This window comes from Oryzias latipes, chromosome 7 (genome assembly GCF_002234675.1).
Source record: "Oryzias latipes chromosome 7, ASM223467v1".
Taxonomy (NCBI): domain Eukaryota; kingdom Metazoa; phylum Chordata; class Actinopteri; order Beloniformes; family Adrianichthyidae; genus Oryzias; species Oryzias latipes.
The window spans coordinates 30,007,546-30,027,041 of NC_019865.2; the positions used below are offsets into that span (position 1 = coordinate 30,007,546).

General features: G+C 41.8%; 1 protein-coding gene across 3 annotated transcripts in view; it reads left to right on the top strand.

Moving 5' to 3' along the window:
* LOC101157758 (acetyl-coenzyme A synthetase, cytoplasmic) overlaps positions 1-19,456 on the top strand; it is a 34,375-nt gene extending 14,919 nt beyond the window's left edge. The window contains exons 6-19 of one of the 3 annotated variants that reach the window (XM_011473022.3): positions 58-133; positions 224-332; positions 4,610-4,657; positions 7,325-7,462; positions 8,058-8,228; positions 8,733-8,866; positions 9,123-9,255; positions 9,698-9,754; positions 9,911-9,991; positions 10,081-10,189; positions 11,116-11,184; positions 13,128-13,304; positions 14,348-14,422; positions 18,600-19,456. In XM_011473022.3, coding sequence (XP_011471324.1) covers positions 58-133; positions 224-332; positions 4,610-4,657; positions 7,325-7,462; positions 8,058-8,228; positions 8,733-8,866; positions 9,123-9,255; positions 9,698-9,754; positions 9,911-9,991; positions 10,081-10,189; positions 11,116-11,184; positions 13,128-13,304; positions 14,348-14,422; positions 18,600-18,727 — 1,505 coding nt within the window. In that variant the 3' untranslated portion in view covers positions 18,728-19,456. The remainder of the gene's footprint in view (positions 1-57; positions 134-223; positions 333-4,609; positions 4,658-7,324; positions 7,463-8,057; positions 8,229-8,732; positions 8,867-9,122; positions 9,256-9,697; positions 9,755-9,910; positions 9,992-10,080; positions 10,190-11,115; positions 11,185-13,127; positions 13,305-14,347; positions 14,423-18,599) is intronic. The other 2 variants (XM_004086362.4, XM_004086361.4) reach the window with 2 other exon arrangements.
* Positions 19,457-19,496: the final 40 nt, after the last annotated feature.

Consider the following 19,496-nt stretch of genomic DNA (forward strand, 5'->3'; position numbering starts at 1 on the left):
CTTACTGAATCTCTACTTATTGCAACAAATCTTGAGTCTTTATTTTATTTTTTTCAGATGGCTTCTATCGAGGAGACAAGCTGATCAACTTGAAGCACTTAGCTGATGAAGCGCTGCAGAAATGCAGGGACAAGTAAGTTGTTGTGTGCACACCGACTCACACATGCTGACAGTTTGTCGTCCTCTTTGGGTTCATCAAAACCATCTTATTTTGTCTTTGCAGAGGCTTTCCGGTCAAGAGATGTATAGTGCTTAAGCATTTATCCAAAGAGCCTGAGGAGTCAGTGGGTTCTCATTCTCCTCCTGCTAAGCGATCCTGTCCAGATCTTCAGGTAAAGAAGAGAATAGACTTCCCTCAGTCATCCATGATGAAAAGTTTGGTTTGCTTTGGTCTCTGAGTCCTCAGAGCTGCATGGTTGTCATTGCAGACATTCATCTTTTCTTTTCTAACAACACAAATTTATATTTTCTAAAAATAATTGATCATGCAGCGATCATGCACCAATGCTTAAGAATGAGGGTGAAATGCAAATATGTCCAAAATTTTTAACCTGAGAGAGATGAACTACAGTCAGGACCATAAATATTTGGACTGAGACACATTCTTTCTAATTTAGTTTCTGAACATTACCACAGTGAATTTTAAATAAAACAACTCAGATGCCATTGAAGTGCAGACTTTCAGCTTTTATTCCATGGGTTAAACAAAAAGATTGCATAAAAATGTGAAAAACTAAAGCATTTTTTAAACGCAATCCCTTCATTTCATGGGCTCCTAAGTAATTGGACAATTGACTTCCATGCTATTGCATGGGCAGGTGTGGGCAATTCCCTTGTTATGTCATTATGAGTGAAGCAGATAAAAGGCCTGGAGTTGATTAGAGGACTCGTGCTTGCATTTGGAAGATTTTGCTGTGAACAGACAACATGCGGCCAAAGGAGCTCCTCCATCCAGGTGAAAGGAGCCATCATTAAGCAGAGCAAACAGAAAAAACATGCCAGAAATTGCTACAGTATTAGGAGTGGCAAAATCAACAGTGTGGTCCATCCTGAGAAAGAAAGAAAGAACTGGTGAACTCAGCAACGCAAAAAGACCTGGACGTCCACGGAAGACAACAGTGGTGGATGATGGCAGAATCATTTCCATGGTGAAGAGGAACCCGTTCACAACAGCCAACCAAGTGAACAACACTCTCCAGGAGGTAGGCGTATCAATATCCAAGTCTACCATAAAAAGAAGACTGCATGAAAGTAGATCCAGAGAGTACACTGCAAGATGCAAGCCACTCAGAAGCCTCAAGAATAACAAACAGCAACTGAAAGCCGCTGCAGTAAAGGCCTGGCAGAGCATTCAGAAGGAGAAAATCCAGCATCTGGTGATGTCCATGAGTTCAAGACTTCAGGCTGTCATTGCCAACAAAGGCTTTTCAACCAAATATTAGTAATGATCATTTTGTTTTCAGTTATTTGTCCAATTACTTACAAGCCCATGAAATAAAGGGATTGTGTTTAAAAAATGCTTTAGTTTTTCACATTTTTCTGCAATCTTTTTGTTCAACCCATGGAATAAAAGCTGAAGGTCTGCACTTCAATGGCATCTGAGTTGTTTTATTTAAAATTCACTGTGGTAATGTACAGAAACTAAATTAGTAAGAATGTGTCTCTCTCCAAATATTTATGGTCCTGACTGTAGTTCATCTCTCTCAGGTTAAAAATTTTGGACATTTTTGCATTTGACTGATCTTTTTGAGAGACGTGGACAAAATTTTGCAACTCTTTTTGTTACTAAAAACAAATTCCCACTCTGCTCACTGAAATACCACAAAACTGATGGCAATGATTATAAAACTTACTGATAATCAATTGATGATAACCAGATGTTGATGTTCAGAGGAATAATTAGACAAACCAGTGAAAGAGGCATGGACAGAAACAAGGACTTTCATGCTTTATATTTTACAGCCCAACCTTTCATTCTCTTTGTCCAGTGGTTTCTGTCAATGAGACTGCTGCCGCTCTGAGGGGGGGTTTGGTCCACCGCTCAAGGGTCCAGATGGTGTCCTTCAGCTACTCCAACAGACATTTAATAGGATTTAAACCTCATCTCTTTGAAGCCCTCTTCAGAACAGTCCAGAGTTTCGTCCTTAGACATTGTTGGGGCTTTTGTGCCCCAACAATGGCTAAAGACTCGCGAATTGAACCTCAGACTGAACTTCATGCTTGATGTTTGCATGTGAACATAAAGCTGTCAGAAAGTTCCCATTTAGTTTTGTTTGTCCAAAGGACTTACTCCAGGAAACCCTCCAGACTGTCTGTATGCATTCCTGTCTACCATCTAGAATGGAGACCTCCCTAGTCTGAAGTCCTTTCAACTTTTAAGTAACCTTTTGATGTCTTTGGAGGTTCTGATGGACTCTTTACCGTTAAAGCCTTGGTCACTTGCACCTGTACAGGTGCAGCCGGTTTTTGGGTTGTCCGGGCCCGTAGAGGGTGGTAGAGAGGAGCAGCTGCATCTTAAGAGGAGTGCAGTTGTGTCTTGCAGTTCCCTTGAGGCTCGTATGGCCTTCCCAACGAATGTCATACAAATGAAAGGAACCAGTGTTGTGCGTGTGTTAAGTGTATCATGAAGTATTTGTAACAATGATTTTAGTTGAACACACTCATGATGTACGGGTCATGCTGTCGTACGGCGCTCTTACACCTCACTCTTGTCATTAGTAAGGTACGAGTACCGAGTTTTTACTGATCATGCACAAATGCTGCACACAGGAGGTGTACAGATGATGTGTAACTGCCGTAGGGTGTCCACTCAAACTACACTTTGTCTGATCTCCTCATTTCTAACAGTCAGGCTGCAGCAAGGAATGCACACTTGTCATGTGAACAGCCCTAACAGTGCAGAAGGATTTGGGGCGTTTTGCTATGGCATAGCCATAGCAAAAGTGTGCATGAACATTTTCACTCTACGGGCCCACCCAGCTGTATACGAGCCTGAGATTTTGTGTGGGCCACCTGCGTGTCCCATACAGGTTTGTACGGGTTTGACTAAGGCTTACTATGCATGTCAAGGATTTTCTTTCTAATCTCTGGAGACTGCTCTATGCTGTTTTGTGATCCATGGCTTTTAGTAGATCTGTAAACTTTAAAGCTTTCCTGGAATCTTACTGCAGATGTTAAAGAGATGATCCTACCATTAACCTGGATCCAAACTTGGATCAGTTTCAAGTTAACTCAGTTTCAGATTTGGCTGGTATGTCATTTCTAGTGGGTTATCAACAGTGTTGTTCATGCGTGAGTTTGTACACCCAACACAAAAGAGGACACAACACCTTTTGGGCCTGTTCACACCGGGATTTCGCGCGCGATATTCGCCGACGTTAAACGCCTCCTGACTAAACAAAGGGCACCATTGTGAATGTGCACACCGATGTGAAAAACGCCACGCGTAAAAGCGTCATTTTTTAAAAAACGCCTCGGGTTCATTTTTTTTGGTTTGACGCACCGCGTCAAAAACTATACGACCAATGAGAATGGCGCTTTTGCACACGTGTCTGGAGCTTCTGAAGTTACAGTAAAACACGACCTGGGGGCGCTCAAACACAAAACTGTCTTGCTGAGCACACATACCAGCGAAGAAGATATACGCCAAGTAGCGTCTACACTGCCGCGAAGAAATAAGACGAAGAAGATGCACTCACTGACGGACATTCTAAAATATCCCCGAAAACGCTCATGATACATTTTCAGCTCTTGTACCAGTCGATAAAACTCCCCATGTTCTTCTCTTCTTGTAACTATGGGATGTACCCAAAATCTGCGTCTTTTCCGGCGTCTTTCATCATTCAACAGAACAATAATTTCTTCATTGCTGGAACTGGAGCTGGAGCTACTGGTGCTGGCAATATTCATGTTTTCTTTGTTTGATTCTGACAAGCGCGTAAATACTTGCTCTCTTCTTCTGAGTGAAAAACGAGTTTAAGAAGTGTGAAGTTGAGCAGCGCCACCTTGTGTACAGGAGTATTTCTGTTTTACATTAAGCGCCATGAAATTGCATGTTCACTCGGCTCATCCTCAGCAAAAATTGCTTGGGTGTGAACACAAAAAACGTGTTGATAAACGCTGGCGAGTAACGTGCGCCGATATTCGTCCCGGTGTGTACGGCCCTTAAAGCTGAACTTGAAGATCTCTGTGGACCAATTGTTCATTTCTCTCTATTGGTCGCATGTTTGTCTAAAGCACTTCACCTTGGTTGGGGTTGTCCTCCTGGGCTGTGAGTTAGTTGGATTTCATCGTGGTGTGAACCGGTCTAAAAGACCTTGTTAGTGACTAAACTTTGGTATGGGTTTAAAGACTGCAGCGATGGCTGAAACTATAAGGAAATGTAGCAGCAGCTCCTGGACCATAGAGAAAAGCACTGATGTGTTTATGTTTGTTTACACCACTGCTGCAGATTTTCATCAGCTTCTTCAATGTTTCTGTTTCCATGCATTTGTTCTGACAAAAATGGTGAATGTCTGTATCTTTTTGTTTATTGCTCATGGTTTTTGTGTTGGTTAACACTCCCTCTCATTAACTTATTTTCTCCTCTTTTACCTTCCATCCCATCCAGCAGGATAAACAGAAAGGGAAGGTAAAGAAAGTGCGCCCTGTTCCTCAGGTATTTTCATAATCACCCTTTATCATAACCCCGCCCAACAGCTTTTCTAATGCCTTTCTTTGTTTTCATGTCACCCATAAACCCTGTTTTCACTGCTGAACATGCCTTTTCTGGAGCTCCTTAGATCTTAGTCCAAAGCTAGCTTTAGCCGTGGTTGTGTGTGGTGAACATCCTGTTGTTGGTTTATTGTCTTGGATGTTTGATGGAAATTTGATGCTCCCATGTGAACCACAAACTCAATGTGAAGGTCTGAATGAGACCGAATGGCTTCCCGTGTTTGTCAGTTCCATTCCACTTTAGTTGACGTTCTTTTAAGAGTAGACTTCACTTCCATTTATTCCATGATGTTTCTCTTGGTTTGGATCAAGGAGGGCAGGAGTATTCTGATACTAAGGCCAGCTGAGAAATGTCCAGGGTCCATTGATGGACCAGTTGAACACATCTTTAACCTTCTATCCACTTGTTTAGAGCCTCCAGCTCTCACAGAGACATGTAGGAGGTGGCGTTGTCCAGTAAATGCAGACTTCCCTGTAGCTGCAGTCAGCATCAGGCCTCTACAGCAGGCCTTTGGGACTCAGAACAGCCAAATCTGCATTTCTCTAGATAATCCAATCACTGTTGTTATTTTTAATATCAACGTGGTTTTAAATTTAAAACCTTTTTAAGAAATTTAATTTAAAGTAGACACTTGAGAGCAACTCTAGTGGAACAGTGAGGTTACAGAGAGCAGAGGTGGAGAAGGTGAAGGACTTTTAGTTCTCAGGGTCAGCAGAGGTGGAGAGGCGTCTGCAAACAGGTTAGAACGGGTGGAGGAAGGTTTCAGGTGTGACGTGTCACTAAAGAGTGTCATCCAGAATGAGAGGAAAGGTGAAGAAGACTGTGGTGAGAGCACCATGTTGTTGGTTTAGAGACTCTGATGCAGAGACAGGAGGAGCTGGAGGCAGCAGAGATGAAGATGCTGAGGGACGGATCAGGAATGAATCCATCAGAGGAACAGATCATGTAGATGTTCTGGAGATCAATGCAGGGAAGCAGAGGAAGAACGGAGCAGATGAGACTTTAATGACATGTGATTCAGACATGTCCTGCCCTGAGCTGAGACTTGATCTCACAATTGCAAAGTGTCTCTTTTTAAAAATTGCAGGTTTTGTTGGGTGAATGTGATGTTGAATTTGTGTAAAACAGGTCATGGAGTTGTGATTCTGTTAAAGTTATTCTGTCGGTTAGAAGCTGACAGCAGACTTGGCGTCTTTGATAGAGCAAGAGCCACTTCACCAACCCTCACAGTCACAACTGTTTGTTTTTACGGGTCTACCGTTGAAGTTAGATGACAAACATGGGCTTTTTGGTTTTTGTAACGACTATTGCATGCAGACAAACTCTTGTTTTCTCTGCCATGTAGTTGACATAGTTGTACGCTAAACCCTGTGCTAACAAACTTCTAACATTTTTTTCTGCAGCACCTGTGCTTCAGCTTTACAAAAGCCAAATAGAGTTTGAATCAAGCGCTTAAAGATCCACTCCGATCAAAATGACTTGGGTGTTTTCTTGCAGCATTTTTCTGATGATGAAGACATTTATAAAGAAAAGTCAGCTGAAAAATGTTTATTTCGTTATTCGGATATTTGTGAATCAGACGAAAAAATGCTGTTTGAAAAAGATCATATTTGTGACGTAGAAAATACGCTGGGCGGGGCCACAAACTCCCTGCTCTGCTCCATTCTGATGCATCCACTGTCAGACAAATAGATCCATAAATGTCTTTTGTTTTTCTCGTCTGAGCTGGAATCTGGATCAGAACTGTACGGATGGATAGATCTGACATTGATCACTATTTTTGTTGCACTGCTAATGTTAGGGTGGGAGGGGCTGTAAGCCAGCGAGGGAGAGCGTAAACAGAGATCTCTGTTATGGGTTACAGGTGGGGGGTGCATCAGTCCCAAGGTAAATGTCTAATGAACTCCTACCGCTCTGCAGAAACTATGTCCTGGAAAACACCTGGACACCGTTTTTTTATTTAATTTAAATTTTGGCTTAAAAACCGTAATCATTATTAACGACCTCAGCGAATGCTTTTATGATGCATCAAAGGTTGATCGGAGTGGAACTTTAAGCGTTTCAAATGTTGGTTTTCGCTCTGTAAACATCTGTAGTCCCACTCATCAAACTCCAGGCCCCAAAGGTCCTGGAGTTTCCTGCTGGTGTTCCAGCTAACCCCAACTCTCACTGCTGCTTTTTGGCAAAATACACCTGATCCTGGGCATCAGCATCAGGTAGAACAGTGATGATCAAAAACCAGCAGAATGCTGGCACCAAGGTCTGGAGTTGACAGTCGGTTAACTATGATGACTATGATTTTGTGATAGATGTGCTTCTCTGTGAATGATGCTCATTGGTGTGATGATGAATTCTTCATGTGAGACGGAACCAGATTCACGTCACACAGTGGAGCAGAAAGTTTTAGTCACTTTCAGATTCTGTGAGAGACAAAACAAAGAAAAAGAAACCAGGAAATCTCATTGTTTCATTTTTAAAGAATGTATTTGTATAATGAAGCAGAAAATAAGGATTTGGTCATAATCAAAGGTTCCCTCTATACTTTGTAACGCCACCCCGGTTGGTAGTGGCAGTTGTGTGGCTTGATGCGCCCGTCTTCTCATCCGTCAGGTCCCATGGAACCCGGAAGTGGACTTGTGCTGGCACGCTCTCATCAGTGAGGCCTCAGACGAGTGTGAACCCGAGTGGTGCAACTCTGAAGACCCTCTCTTCATTCTGTACACGAGCGGTTCCACAGGCAAGCCGAAGGTAAAAGCTTCTCCACACGGACTGAAGTTTATGCTGCTTTTTCCTGAAGCGGCTTCCTTCAATAATGAACCCGACACATTTAAAACATTCAAAACATTTTGAGTTTCCTAGCCGTCCCATCACTTGACACAGTGAAGCTGACTTTCCAGAGAGTTTTTTCAAACTCTGAACTTCTATTCAAACTCTTTGGTGAATCTGACTGTGAACCGGAGGCCAAACAGATCAACACAAATTTGTTTGTTTTGACCTAAAAAAAGAGAGAAAACCAACTCCACCTTGAGTCTGTTTCCTCTGGAACAGTTCATGCTCCATATGCAACATGTTATGCCATGGTCTGGCTGAATACTCAATTCTGATTGGTTGTTATGTGTTCACTAAGAAAAGATAATGGACATCAATAAAAGGAGTCGCGGTTGGATGTTCTTTTGTGCTGACCTAAACACCAGTTTTCCACCAGAACAATAGAACATAGAAATGGATATTTCTTGGAAAAAAAGAGATCTAGGGTTAACTCAAGAGGTCAAAGGTCTCAGTGGATCTTCTCCTATTAGCAGTGGATGGCGTGTCTCACTGCTTTTCTGTCTCCTCAATGCAGGGCGTTGTGCATACAGTCAGTGGTTACATGCTCTACACCGCCACCACCTTCAAGCTGGTGTTTGACCACCAGCCGGACGACGTGTACTGGTGCACCGCAGACATCGGCTGGATCACCGGACACTCTTACATCACCTACGGCCCTCTTGCCAATGGAGCCACCAGTGTCCTGGTGAGTCCTGGTAGAGGAGAGAAAGCTTTACAGAGTTGGTTTTGTGTTTAAAAACACTTCAAAAACTTCCACAGTAAGAAATCCTGGAACACTTTGAGGTGCTGACAATTTAAAAGAATCTTTAAAACAAAAAGTTTAGTAATTCGTCATTTTTAATGGATTGTTTTCAGTTTTTCACAGAAAATCTGAATCTAAACATAAACTTAAACCAGGTAAATCTTAACTATAATGAAAGGACAGTTCTAAAGAAGAAATGGCAAAGATTCCAGGATTGATGTGGTGCTGTGGACTCTGTTGACTCAAAAGATGAAGCGAGAACTCCTCTAGACTCCATACAGTGACTCTGTCTGGCAGCTGATGCTGAGGTTTAGTCACATCTCCCTCCAGGATAGTACTGCAAACGTGTCTTTGTACCTGCAGGTTTCTTTTGGGATTAGGATCAACCGTTGGTCTCTATTCTGGATTACAGTCCATCCTTCTTCATGACTTGCTTGTGTGTTCCAGTTTGAGGGTCTACCTACGTACCCGGACGTGAGCCGAATGTGGGGGATCGTAGACAAATATCAAGTGACCAAGTTCTACACGGCTCCCACGGCCATCAGACTGCTGATGAAGTTTGGCAGTGAACCAGTGCAGAAGTGAGTGTGGTTTCTTTCATTCACACTCATGCAGTGACATCAGGCTTTCCCTCATTTTCATTACGGTAGGAAGGAAGGAAAATGATCAGACAAATGCAGGAGAGTCTTAAAGAGGCTGGAAGCAGATGTTCCAGGTTTGGTCACAAAAATAGAGAGCAAACTGTAGTTTTCCTTATTCTCTGTTTTCCTTTTTGCTACTCTAAACGGTTTTGTGGAACCTCTAAATCTAAATCTTCTGTTTCTGTCCACCTTACAGGTTCAAGCGGGAGTCTCTGAAGGTTCTGGGGACAGTGGGAGAACCCATCAACCCCGAGGCCTGGCATTGGTACTACAACGTCGTGGGAGAGAAGAGATGTCCCATCGTGGACACCTTCTGGCAGACGGAAACTGTTAGTTCATTCTTACTGCCTCCAGAATTATTCCAAAAGCCTCACTCAGCTGCCTCACTTGACCAACAATGGGCGTCTCTTAGGCCTGCACAATATACCGCAAATTTGTTGACCAATCAGATGGAGCCCTTTCATGTTAGATGTTCCCTCCTATGTCAACGAGGGTCATTTGGAGTACAATTCTTAAACTGTTGCATTAAAATGGGAATGATGTTTTTGGTAGTTTCGCTATTTGTTTATATACCGCAAATTATATCGTTATCGCAATATTAATCCCTCATATCGCATATCGCAAGTTTTCCTCATATCGTGCAGCCCTAGCGTCTCTTCTCTGTAGATCAGAGGAAGCAACTGACGTAGTCTCTAGAACGTGTGGTTGATTGTATCTGTAAGCGGATGGAGCTCAGGAGCTCTGTCTGTCTCAAACCTCTCTGTGTTTTAGGGAGGACACGTGTTGACGCCTCTACCAGCAGCCACACCCATGAAACCTGGATCTGCTGTGAGTACAAACGCTGAAATCGGATACGTCCTTCTTTAGCTAAAGTTGCTTCCTTTATGTATTTACTGGTTTTTAAGACCCTTCAAGACGTCGGGATCTGTCTTTAATCAGAGTTTCTTGTATTAAAAACGGGGAAAATATGTTTCTGTCTTTCAGACGTTCCCATTTTTTGGAGTGGTGCCGGCCATCTTAAACGAGTCTGGAGAGGAGCTGGAAGGTCCGAGTGAGGGTTACCTGGTCAGCAAAGCGGTTCATCCTTATCAGTTTATTCAGGAGTTCTTTGCACGTTTTGACGAACAGCCTCGGTGCTTCTGCCCGCTGCACAGGTGTTCAAGCAGCCGTGGCCTGGAGTCATGAGGACCGTCTATGGAAACCACCAGCGCTTTGAAAGCATCTATTTCAAGAAGTTTCCAGGATACTACGTGACTGGAGATGGTGAGTGCCAAGACCGAAGACACTCAAACATGAACACAGTATCATACTTGTGACCATCTCTGACACAGGGAACCCAGCAGTTAGACACAGAGAGATCTACAGGTCAGTAGGATGAGACTCGGATGGCGTTGCTGTTTGACCTAGAGCAGAGATGGAACGACGTGGGCTGGAGGGAGGCGGGACGCTCTGCAAGAAGCAGTGAAGGATGTGAAGCCGAGGCTGTGAAGTGAAGGGAGGATTGCTGATTGTTCCCATGACAGTTATGGCCTCGTGTGTTGAGGTTCAGCAAACCCACGCCAGCTCTGGGGTTCTCCTGCATGAACCAGATCCATATTAATGGAAAATTGATGGACACAGGATGTAAAGCTCTGTTTAACCTGTTGTTTATGCTCTTATTGAAATCGTTTTTTAATGTACCCGTATTCATCGTTTCAGATCATTTTCAGCGTTCTCAGGAGAAAAGCAAACATAGAAATATCAAAAGAAAGAGAAGAATTGAGTTGTTTGTGAAGGGTCTTAATGATCTTGTGTTGTTGTCAACTAAACTGGGCAGGACTTTGAACTTCTAAAGTGTCATTGGGAGTTTTTTGTCTAAGTTGGAGACTGCGGTTGACGTGTCTGATGGTTTCATCAGAGCTCAGCATTCAGTCCAGTTCTCATATGCATGGTTGGAATAAAGTACATTTAATATTCTGTTGGGTCCAACCACCAGTCCAAAAAAAAAAAAACGCTGACCTGTAATAAGACCAAAACACAGAACAGGAAATAAACCGACATCAATTGAAGGTCCATATGCAGTTATGCTGGCACATCAGGCTTTTTAAAATGGGGAACATCTGTTAATTCCATTTTAGTAATGGAAGGTGGGTTCTTGTGTTGGGTGTGGGAACCACTCCTCTCATACTTGATGACATTTTGTCCTGTAGGTTGCCGTAGAGACAAAGACGGCTACTACTGGATAACGGGGAGGATCGATGACATGCTGAACGTCTCCGGTAAGAGCGATGCTTTTCAGATATCTGCTTTCATTTCTTTGAACAGTTTTCAGTAATGTGGAGGTTATAATTGAACATGTTAAAAAGAAGTCTGTGATTTTCAGTTTGAGTCCTGACAGGTTTCCCACTGCGTCTTAAAAGCCTTGAATTAGAAAATTTGGAAATAAGGCCTTAAAAAGCATTTAAAAGTCTTTAATGTGGATATCTTGGTGTTAAAAGTTGTGCTGTTAAAAACTTTCCTTATGACATTTCTGTCTTAAGTTTTACATTTTAACCACAATTATGTGAGTAAATCACGTTCTTTAATTAAATAAGCAATTTAAACATTTTCTGCTCAAAGCCACATCTACATTTTTATTCAAGGTGAAGATTTATTCTCAACTACATCTATCTGCATTTGTGCTGTAACGATTCATGTCATAATTTGTGGTCGCCGATGCATTTCCTAGTCAATATTTGTTCATTTTAAACGATCCAATTGAATCCGATTCACTGACCTAGAATGGATTCAGGACATCTTTATCCAAAACATCCAGCAGTGTAACTCAGACAGAAATACCTGCTACTGAACAGAGCAGGTGAAGTTTCCAGATTCTTGGATTTCTTCCAGATATTCAAGTGGAAATGAAATGTGTCCAAACAAACAAGTAAACAAGAATCAGTGTTGGGTAAATTACTGCTAAAGGCTAATGGATTACTTTATTTACTATAGATGAAATAGTAATTAAATTATTTTACTTATTCTCCAATTTTAAAAGTAGTTCACTACTCATTAATTTATTTTTTTCAACTCACATAAAAATTCTTAATGGAATAAAGCTACACAACCGAGATGACCACAAAATATAAACATGGAGGCTACACAAGAACAACGTCTCGTTTTTTTTACCACATGAACATGACAAAATGTACATTGTATAGTAGACCACATAGTGTGTAGAAGGTTGCTCATTGACACCAGGGCAGTGGAAAGCAGTTCTTCAGGACAAAACTTGATTTTACTGAAATGTTTTTGTCTTTGTTTTCAGCACATTGGAAATAATCTGAATATCTCCAGTTGCTGAATGATCCACAAATTAGTCAACGACCACATTTCTGCTCTCTTCCTCTAACTTTGACCAATCCCCAACTCTGCATTAGCGCACATGCATCAGTAACTGTTTTTCTATCAGCATCTGTTTTGTTTCATTTAACCAAGAGACAATGACAGAGCCAACTGTTTACACACTTTTGATTGATTGGTTGGTCTCCTTTGGTTTCACAGCACCAATATGTGAGGAATGGAGTCATGAGGCTTTCTGTAGTCTAGTAAATGTCATTTATTACGTTACTCTGTTACCGACAACTAATTGTTCTGAAATTCAAGGATTTCATTTTTTCTTCCTCCATAAGGCTGGGAATTAGGCAGAGCAATTGGTCTTGACTTTTCAATGCAAGGTCTTAAAAAGTCTTAAATGTAATTAGAAGGAAGGTAGGAACCCTGCCTGAGCAGCCAGGACTGGAGGCCACTGCTGGAAACTGATAGGAAGAAAGGGTTTTACCAAAAGTACAGAGAAGTGTTTCTATGTAGTTGGTTGAAAACAAATTTTTGATAGTTTTAGCGTGTTTTACAGAAATGTAGTGGTTTACTGTCATCATTCATTTTGGAAAAATATTGTTGTTTCTTGGTTTTATTTAAATTAACACTAAAAAAAAGATTCTACTCAGCTTTAGGAAATGCTGCAGATTGGACATTTTCAATGCAAACACTTCTCAGAAATTAAAAAACACTGACCATGTCGATAGCGTGGATTTCCACCATTTGCAAAGGCTAATAACGGGTGAAACCGGATCTGCTCCTGCAGTCTCACTAAGTCTCCGACTGCATTTTTGTGGATCAGCAGGTGTTTTTCAGAAGCTTAATGGTAAAAACCACAGTAGTTTTAGACTTTTCTTCTGATCAGGTCACCTGCTGAGCACAGCAGAGGTGGAGTCTGCTTTGGTGGAGCACCGGGCCGTGGCAGAAGCTGCTGTGGTTGGTAGACCGCACCCCATCAAAGGAGAGAGCCTCTACTGCTTCGTCACGCTGAAGGATGGAGTCGCCTACAGCCAGATGCTGGAGGCAGAACTCAAGAAACAAGGTTGGTCTGAAGCCCTTCGGTTTTGTGGAGGAGCCCTTCATTAGAACAGGAGCTCAGCCACTGAACATCTTCATCCCCAAGAATCATGGTGTCAAAAGTCACAGAACAAGATCTAACTGTAGACAATACAGGTATGCTGGGTTCTGATTGGACATCAAGATCAAACCTTTGAAGTTTGGACAAGATTAAGAAATTAGGTAGGAGTCAGAAGAACTTCTCATCCCAGAGCGTGTCACCAAAATGTGTTTTTCATGGTTGTCATGAACTTGTGATAGATTTCAGAAGAACCTCCCAAGAGAAGCTTTTCCAGAACCTTAACTCCTCAAATGGTAGAAGCTCATCCACCTGCATACGTGTAGTTCAACAGCTGCTGGTTGACAGTTTCTTCCTCTAAACCAGTGGTCCCCAACCTTTTTAGCGCCACGTACCAGATGATTATTGTAGTAATACTGCCATGAAGAAGGAACAGAGACGCGACAAGACGAACCCTGCGCTTTTATTTTGGCAGGCATGACATCGTACATCGCACAGGTGTGATCATCCTCTCCCCTTCCGACACTCATGGTGCAAAAAAGAAGTGCTGTCTATTAAATGTAGCTTTCATTTTTTTGGAAGTGGAAGGCTCCTCTTCTGTCTCCTGGCTGGGCGTTTTCCCGTTGGCAAAGAAACTTTCCAAAGACGTTCGTTTTTCATTCATTTTAATAGTTCCTGGGTTTTATTTTAGCGGTATCCTATCATGTGATGGAGAAGAGCGCCTTGACCTGCGTCAAGAGAGACATAGACGGATGGAACAGAGAATCGGACAATTTTTCAAAATAAAAAATCTTTCAGATTCCGAAATAAATAAAAAAAAAGTAATGTCGGTTATTTATTCTTTCTGTGCGGCCCGGTACCAAATGACCCACGGACCGGTACCGGTCTGCAGCCTGGGGGTTGGGGACCGCTGCTCTAAACCACCTCCAGAGCGTTTCATATAAAAATCTACATCGACATGAACGTGCCAGCTTCAGTGAGCATCTTGTGTTTGTGTGTTGTTCTTGCAGTGAGGGAAAAGATTGGAGCCATCGCCACACCAGACTACATACAGAATGCACCGGGACTGCCCAAGACCAGATCTGGTAAGACCTCCTCTTCCATGAACACAGACTAGTTTACCTGTTTTTTTTTTTTTTTTATAACTTTATTTTTATTAGTTTTTGTTACATGAACACAAATCTCAAACAACATCACAAAAAAACAAGAGAGAAAAGAAAAAGGTCAAGTCTAGGTGTTCCCCATGTCTATCTGTTGTACAGTGTCCATTTTTTCCACTTTCGGTGTAATTGTGCCTCTTGCAGCTTCAGTCTGTATGTTATTAATTCCATTGAATATATGTTGTTGATTGTTGAAGTCCATTGCTCCTTTGAAGGGATCTTCGTAGTGCCCCAGTTTCTGGTTATTGTTTTTTTGGCGGCTAGTGACATGACTTTAAATAAATATTTGTCACTTTGGTGGATTAGGTTTCCTGAAAACATGGACAGATAAAACAGTTCTGGTAACAAAGGAATTTTGTATCCCAGCACTTTGCATGTGAGATCGCCCACCATCTTCCAAAAACCTGTTACATTCTGACATTTCCAAAATACATGAGAGTGGTCAACATTTATTTCTCCACATCCGCGCCAACAGCTCTGATTTGTTTTCAAATGTTTGTTCTTCAGTTTAGGTGTTATGAAAAATCTAATGAGGTTCTTCCAGGCAAACTCTCTCCACGTTCGAGATCCAATGGTGGTATGGTGGTGTCTCCACATATCTAACCAGTCCTGTTCAGTTATCCTTATGTTTAATTCTCTTTCCCAGTTATCTTTTACTTTCAAAGTTGTGTTTTCGTCATATTCCATCAATGATTTATATAGCATACTAATCCATTTAGTATTGTTGTCTTTATATGTCTTTGTTATTGTGTGAACTATCCCGCCTTCATCCCCAGAGGAGTCTCTCTGTATTGCTTTCTTATGGTAGTTTCTCATTTGTAGGTATCTGAAAAAATCCTGTTTTTCAAGGTGAAATTGTTTAGTTAAGTTCTCAAAACTCTCCAGCTGTCCGTCCTTTTCTAGCAAGCACCATGCTGTTATTCCTTTTGTAGTCCAATATTTAAAGGTCTGATCATATTCTGCTGGTTTAAATTGCCTGTCATATGCTACCCATTTTAATTTTTTTGTACTATTTAAGATTTTGTATTTTTGGAGTAGTTTGAACCATATAGTTAGTGTATGATTTGTTATGGGATCTAAATGCCTTTTCTTTGTTTCATATAACTCTTTATCACCAATAATGTTTTGAATAGGTTCTTGTAAAGTTTCACATTCAATATTTTTCCATTTTCCAGTATAATGGGGGTTACACCAACAGCATAAGTACCGTAATTGTGAGGCGATGTAGTACTCTTTTAGCTTTGGTAAAGCCATACCTCCTTTGTTCTTTGGAAGCTGGAGGGTGCCATATTTTATTCTGGATCTTTTATTGTCCCATATGAATCTGGATATTGTTTTATCCCACGTTGCAAATTGAGTGTTGGAGACCTGTGCTGGTAGAGCTTGAAATAAAAATAAAAACCGCGGCAATATATACATTTTCACTATTTCGATTCTAGAGCTGAAATCTAGTGGGAGTGTTGACCATCTTTCTATGTCTTTTTTTATCTTGTCTTGTACTTCTGAATAATTTTTAATGTTTATATGTTGAAAGTCTTGTGTTATTTCTACTCCTAAGTATTTAATACTTTTCATATTCCAATTGAATTTAAAGTTGTTTCTAATGTATTCAGAGGGAACATAGTTGAATGTTAGAGTCTGAGTTTTTGAAATATTAATTTTATATCCCGATAAATTTTCAAATGTTCCCAACAGTTTCATAAACTGTGGAATTGATGATTCTGGTTGTTCGAGGTACGCTATTAGGTCATCAGCAAACAATCCTATTTTATGTTCAACGCCATTCATTGAAACTCCTTTAATTTCAGGTTTTTCTCGGATTGCCTGTGCCAGAGGCTCAATAAAAAGAGCAAACAGAGTTGGGGAGAGTCCACAACCCTGCCTAGTGGATCTTTCCAATTTAAATGTTCCTGTTAAATTCCCGTTTATTTTAATTTTAGCCGTTGGTTGTGAATATATTGCTTTTATAATTTCAACTGATTTGTTATTAAATCCCATTTTTTCTAAGACTAAGAATAAAAATTCCCAATTAACGCAGTCAAAAGCTTTTTCCGCGTCAATACTTAAGAGAACTGTACTTATATGTTCTCTTTGGGCTCTTTCAGTTAAGTGTAAGGTTCTTCTAATGTTGTCGTGTGTCTGGCGACTTTTTATGAATCCCGTCTGGTCCTCATCAATAATGTCAGGTAAAAATGTGTTTATCCTGTTACAGATTATAGACGTGTAGATTTTGTAATCTATACTAGTTTACCTGTTTAATGCATCTTTAGAGTGCAGCACTTCTGATATTATGAAAATCTCTAATGCTGCGTTCAAACCCCACGGGATTCACACGTCTAAGTGGTGTCTGTTTTAGTACACAACAAATTCACGGCTCCACGTTCGTCCAGAAAAATGTCTTCATAAACTTGACGCTCCCGCTGTGCGTGGGAGGAGCTACTGTTCAAAGTTTATTCCTCTTGACAGACACAGGTGATGGTGGGAGGTCAGGTTTATTTCTTTTGAAAAGCTCTACAAAAATATCAGTAATCACGTCTCCATGTCTGCTTTCATGACATCATCCAGAGATTCTCCCATACTATGAGCTTCACCGTCTACTGGAGGAGCTGCAGCTGAATGATGGTCGTTTTCAGCGCTACTTCTGTCTGTCTGTGCCCCAGTTTGAATTCTTGCAGTCCTGCATTAGTCTTTGGAGGGAAGAAACTAAATTCGAGGGAAATTTTTATTTTTGTATTGACAAAAATAAGCAAAATATCATAAAGGTCAGGAAAACGATCCGCTTCTCTTCCATGTTGGTTTGGGAGTCCACCTGCTGATTACGTCATCAGCACACCACGAGTTAAAGCTGAGGTGATTGGTTGACGCGACGCGTCTTCTTTACCAAAGTTCAGATATTGTAACTCATTGAATCGCCGTAGCGCACCGCGCCCAACGCTCAAAAAGCGCAGCAGGACCTCCGATCGCCTCTCCATATTGACTTTACATTGAAACCGGACGCCCCTTATGCACGAATCACATTCAATATGAACACAGCTGTTTCTTATTTGGTTCAGTTTTACTGAACCTAGATCTGTGACGGTGTGGGATTTTTGATCATCGCAGTCATGAACCAGCAGGGGACGTAGTGTTCCGGTTAACCCACCTCCAAACACAAAATCCCCCCGGCCGCGTCGCAAATGAATACAATTACAACGCAGTATTCTTTATTAACAAATAACAGTAACTATCTAACTAATTCACTAACTGTATAGGTGTTGTATAAATGTGTGTGTGTTAGCGCACTGTGTGTGTAGAAGGAAGGAGCACACACGTGTGTTGGGGTGCGTGTTGATTCTTCTGAGTGGACCGCTCTCCGGCTGCACGTGAAGTTTCACCTGTGCTCTCTGGTACAGACATCTTCTCAAAATATTTTATATTATTGCCCAGTAATAAACAGACTGCAGACACTGTCACCTTTCTGGTAGCCATGAAGCCTGACACGCATGAAGAACGCGGAGGAGGAGGCTCCGCCTTTGTTTATACAGACACGTAACGTTGCGCTGCACAAAATAGTTCCCAAACAAAACATGTAGTGATATTCATGGAAATCTAAGAGTGGGCGTTCATGTTTGGTGTTACAGAGTGAAGGAGAACAGTAATAAAAGGTTTCCCCCAGAAACCCTTGAAGTCTAAACACAGGACTAGCAGAAAAAGTAAATTATCAGCATAGATGAATGTCTTTAATGTGTTTATTATAGTTCCAATCACGAACCATATGCAGAACTTAAAAAAAAAAAAACTTTCAAAAGAAAAACGTGCGGTTATGACCTCGGTGATGCGGTAATCCTTTCAGCAGGCGTCTCTTACACCAGTGTTTCCCAACCCTGGTCCTGGAGGAACACTGTCCTGTATGTTGCCCTGCTTATGCACACATGATTCAGCTCATCCTCAGGCTCTGTAGAAGCCTGACAATGACGGTCAAAGGCAGGTGTGTTTGAGCGGGGTTGGATTGAGAAAAACGCAGAACAGTGTTCCCCAAGGACCAGGGTTGGGAAACACTCCCCAACACTCAAGTCCGTCCACAGGTGGGTTACAAGTGAGCTTCTGATCTGTCTGTCTGCAGGAAAAATCATGCGGCGGGTGCTTCGCAAAATCGCCTGCAACGAGAAAGACCTGGGCGACATCAGCACGCTGGCGGACTCCTCCGTGGTGGAGGAGCTCTTCCAGAACAGATGCTGCCCCTCCGTGTGACCGCTCTCAGGATCTGCAGGGCAGTGCTGTAAGATGAGGAGGAGGCGTCTGATGAAACTGGTTCCATCCAACTATAGCTTCCAACAAGGCACAGGCCTGTAATGACACCCCCTCTGTTTTTACGTGCAAAAATGGGCTCCCCGCAGATAAACAGCCTGCCTAGGATATATCTACAGCTTTGGTACAAGTAGCAATACGGGATTTTTAACAGCCACATTTCTGCCGCAGAATGAAATGTTCTTGAAGTGGATCATGTTGGTGGAGAAACGGAAGGCGGAGCTGAGACCAGAGAGCAGCGTCACGCTGCCTCCCGCCGAGTCCTGACTCGACTAAACCTCCGAGTTTGTTGCTTCTATTTTTTTAATTTAAAGAACTGTTTTGTCTTTTATTTTTGGAAGATTTGCTTTTATGTCCCGGGTATCTCCATCCAGTTTTATAGCAACTAACCCCAAAGCTTTAGCTGTTGGGGCAGCTCTAACTTCTACAGGTGCTGGTGGGGCGGTGTGGGGTTTTTAACTTTATGAAATCAGACCTATAGTATCTGTCAAAGTCAGATACTAAAGCTCAAAACTCCATGTAATTGTGTGGAATGAGGTTTCTGAATGTGGTGGGGGAGCCAACTCTAATCATGTTTCTAGTGTCTTTAGTCATGTCTGTTTGCTTTGATCTGCATGGAAAACTGTTGAGAAAATCTGTCACTAAACTGTAACGCTGTCATGTGTGATGCTTCATCTCTGTGGAAGTGTCTTCATTTTTAGAAGGAAATGAC